At 43.3% G+C, this 3,373-nt stretch overlaps 1 protein-coding gene across 1 annotated transcript; it reads left to right on the top strand.

Moving 5' to 3' along the window:
- The first annotated feature begins 1,147 nt into the window (after positions 1-1,147).
- CCR75_005769 (uncharacterized protein) lies at positions 1,148-2,935 on the top strand. Its single transcript, XM_067963844.1, has 3 exons — positions 1,148-2,390; positions 2,468-2,517; positions 2,580-2,935. Exons 1-3 carry the CDS (start codon positions 1,269-1,271, stop codon positions 2,884-2,886), a joined length of 1,479 nt encoding a protein of 492 aa, XP_067819960.1. The 5' UTR covers positions 1,148-1,268; the 3' UTR covers positions 2,887-2,935.
- Positions 2,936-3,373: the final 438 nt, after the last annotated feature.

A 3,373-nucleotide genomic window follows, 5' to 3' on the forward strand; every position in this document is an offset into this window, starting at 1 on the left:
CGATGTTGATTGGTCAGATTCATCATTTTTAATTCTTTCGGATGGTAAACAAGTCCATGCGGTATGCGAATAGCCCGGCGCCTTCGGCTGCGGTTCGTGCAGTCGCGGGCGACGCATTATTGTCTCTTGCGGCAGACGTTCCGTCTGCCGTAGTGTCATCTTCTCCCGCAACTCTACATGTTGCGGGTGCACGTGGTAATACACCACGTGAATGCGACCCCTTTTTGGAGGTCGACTACGAATGCGAGTCGGACGAAATGGCCGACTCGGGGAGAACAGAACAGTCGCCTGATCATCATCAGGCGGCTATGAGTCTTCGAATGAGGGGGCTCATTCGAGTATGACGTGCTGGTAGCATTCGCTACAGCATGTTCGGTTCCGACGATGATTCCTCATCGCCAGTACCGTCTTCGGTGCCGTCATCCGCACATATTTCTGTGCGTGGTGATGACGATGGCGTAGGCCATCGTAATAAAAGTTCTTGTGGTACCCCTGCTTCAGTGGGTACCACTCAGGGGATCGTAAACACTAAAATGTCTCCTCTTGCCCCTGAGAAGAAGCCATGGCTTTTGCCCGAGCAGCTAATTAAGAAGGGCTCGCATCTCCATCGAGATGCGCGATGCGATTGACATTTTTGCTATCAAATTACTAATAGCTTGTCTCGAGAGACTACTCCTCACAATAAATACTCCTTATTTATTGCAACAAAGCTACATGACCTTGATCCCAGCGCGAAGAACTTTCGCGCTGAGGAAGATTTTTATCTCGATGCTTTTTTCAAGCATCGATGGTATAGTGGCAACAATAAGCGAGATAAAGTCTCGCTTATTCAAGCCTAGAGCGCGTTCATTCGCAATGTCGAAGACATTGGACGCGAAGCCTGGCTTCAAATGCATCCTCTATAGACAAGGAATACTGTGGACATTGTAGCATTGATCTACAGTTAAAACATAGTAGGTATTAGCCAAAATATAATATGTATTATTAAAGCTAGTTGTAACATAGTATGTATTCGCCAATCATAGGTGAAACATGATGTATATTGCTTTGAATTGAAATCTCAAATTGATATCTTCACAGAAGCTGTGGGAATAAAAAATTAGTTTGCGGAGCAAATTATTTATTTATTTTCAAAAAAAAATTGTTAATTTAAAATAGTTGTGGATTATAATTTTCGTTGTGGGGATATTAATACCCTTCTTTTATTGATGTTCCATTTTGTAAATGACCAACAATGTCGTGCAAACTTAATTAAGTGATTTAAGTTGATGCTGACCTTCTTGCACTGCGCCGCGCGGCTTTCGCTGTACCGCCCCCAAACTTATCGCCCTTTTGCTAGCGCATCTCTTCGTGGCTGCATGCCGATGCTAGCGCTACCGTTGCCAATCAAAAGCATCAGACGGATTCCTCTTACCGCGCTTCGGGGACTTAAGACATCGGTACCTATTCTCAAGGACCCATTGCTAGACGATAGAGAGACAATTAGACTTAAAGATCTCGACAATGCTCGCATTCATGACAAGCCATTTTTTATCAAGAAAAAAGATCCAACTCTTTCCGAACCTGAGCTGCGCACCGATATTAATAAGGCCTACTTTCCAGGAAAAGTGTACCGCTCCACATCCCGCGACGTAGTTTTTCGAGCCATGGCTGGTAATACGGCTATAACTATGCTCAAGTTGCTGGCATGGCTAAAGACTGGCTCCAGTGCCATGCTTTCGGAAGCCATCCATTCGCTAGTAGACACCGGCAACCAAGCCATTCTTATCTTGGGCTTGAAGCAGGCATCAGGAGTGCCGGACAAGAAACACCAGTACGGATACGGACGTGCTGCTTATTTTTGGTCACTAATCTCCGCGTTAGGAATTTTTTGGCTTGGCTCTGGTGCGACCGTTTTTAATGGAATACAGTCGATTCTAGAGCCTCCGAAAGAACTTGTGCTTTCTTGGGAAATCTGGTGTGTGCTCGCAGCCTCATTTACTATCGATGGTTGGGTGCTGAAGCGATCTGTGCAGGATTTGCTGGCCACTAAACCCAAAAACTTGTCATTTTACCAGCATGTGAAACGCATAAAAGACCCATTCATGATGGCTGTTCTGTACGAAGACATGGCTGCTTGTACGGGGGTTCTCATGGCTGGGTGCGGCATCGGAGCAAGCCACATTACAGAAAACCCTTTGTGGGATAGTATCGCAAGTATATCCATCGGCTTGCTTCTCGGTGGCGTCGCTGTATCACTGATTCGGCTTAATCAGAAGTTTTTGTTGGGACAGTCAGTAGAACCTGATATCGAAAACGGAATCCGCGAGTTGCTGCTGGCACGTCCGTCTATTGATAACGTGTATGCTGTCCAGTCGCAGTGGGTTGGTCCGTCGACGTTTAGCTATAAGGTACGGAACGGTACAAATTATAAAGATGAGCATGCTTATTGCGATACTATAAAATTAAATGGGCATTGGGTGCTTAGGCAGAAGTTGACTTTGACGGCACATTTTTAGCTGCGAATTTATTGCAAATGTATGCCGTGTGAATTATTGGGCTTTTTCCTATAAGTGACGCTAATTCTTTAACCTGGTCAGGTACAAGCCGGTTTTCTTAGACTCAAAAGATTTGGAAAATGATCTGCCGCTTATTCTTGCCTGGTATGCGGAAGATGTAACGCGTCTGGTCGAAAAAGAAGTCCAGGAAGTCGAAGAGGTAATACGCGGTATTTATCCAGAGGCTGCTTTTATTGAGCTAGAGCCTGATAGTAAGGAGTCAGAGATGCGCGCTGTATTAAGTATGCAGACGAAGTCTTCACGCACAAGTGAGCGTGAAGCAATGAGTCGTGCCTTGGCCCTTCTTGCGCGGACATTTGTGCGAAAGACTGAGCTGGATCGTAATTAATTAAATAAAAAGCTCGTACAGTTGAAGTGCAAAAATACTTAAATTTTATACAGAAACGTTTTATTTTACCACAAGGCTCTATTTATTAATAGATATCGTACTTGAGTAAAAAATATCCTCACCACAGTAACGAATTGTACCCCGTCAAAGAGAATCACGAAGATTATTCGTAAGTTTATAAAAAACTAAAAGAATATCGGTATAGCCACCCTTAGTGTAACGGGATGTACCGTATAATTTTTTTTTTGTAAAACCTTCAATATTATTATTAAATCTATCAAAATTAATGATTCTGTATAAACGTTTATGTCCACCGCCCCGGTGTCTTACAGTAATTCAACTGCACAGATGATTTCATACGAATTGACAATAGGATTTTCTATTCTTTCCGTAATTATTTGTGCAAAATCTTTAACCCGGAGCTCTCATATTATAAATGGTTGAAATAAAATAAAAAAGATTTGACGAAAGCAAATTTTGATGGGAT

This window comes from Bremia lactucae, linkage group LG4 (genome assembly GCF_004359215.1).
Source record: "Bremia lactucae strain SF5 linkage group LG4, whole genome shotgun sequence".
NCBI classification, from domain to species: Eukaryota; Oomycota; class Peronosporomycetes; order Peronosporales; family Peronosporaceae; genus Bremia; species Bremia lactucae.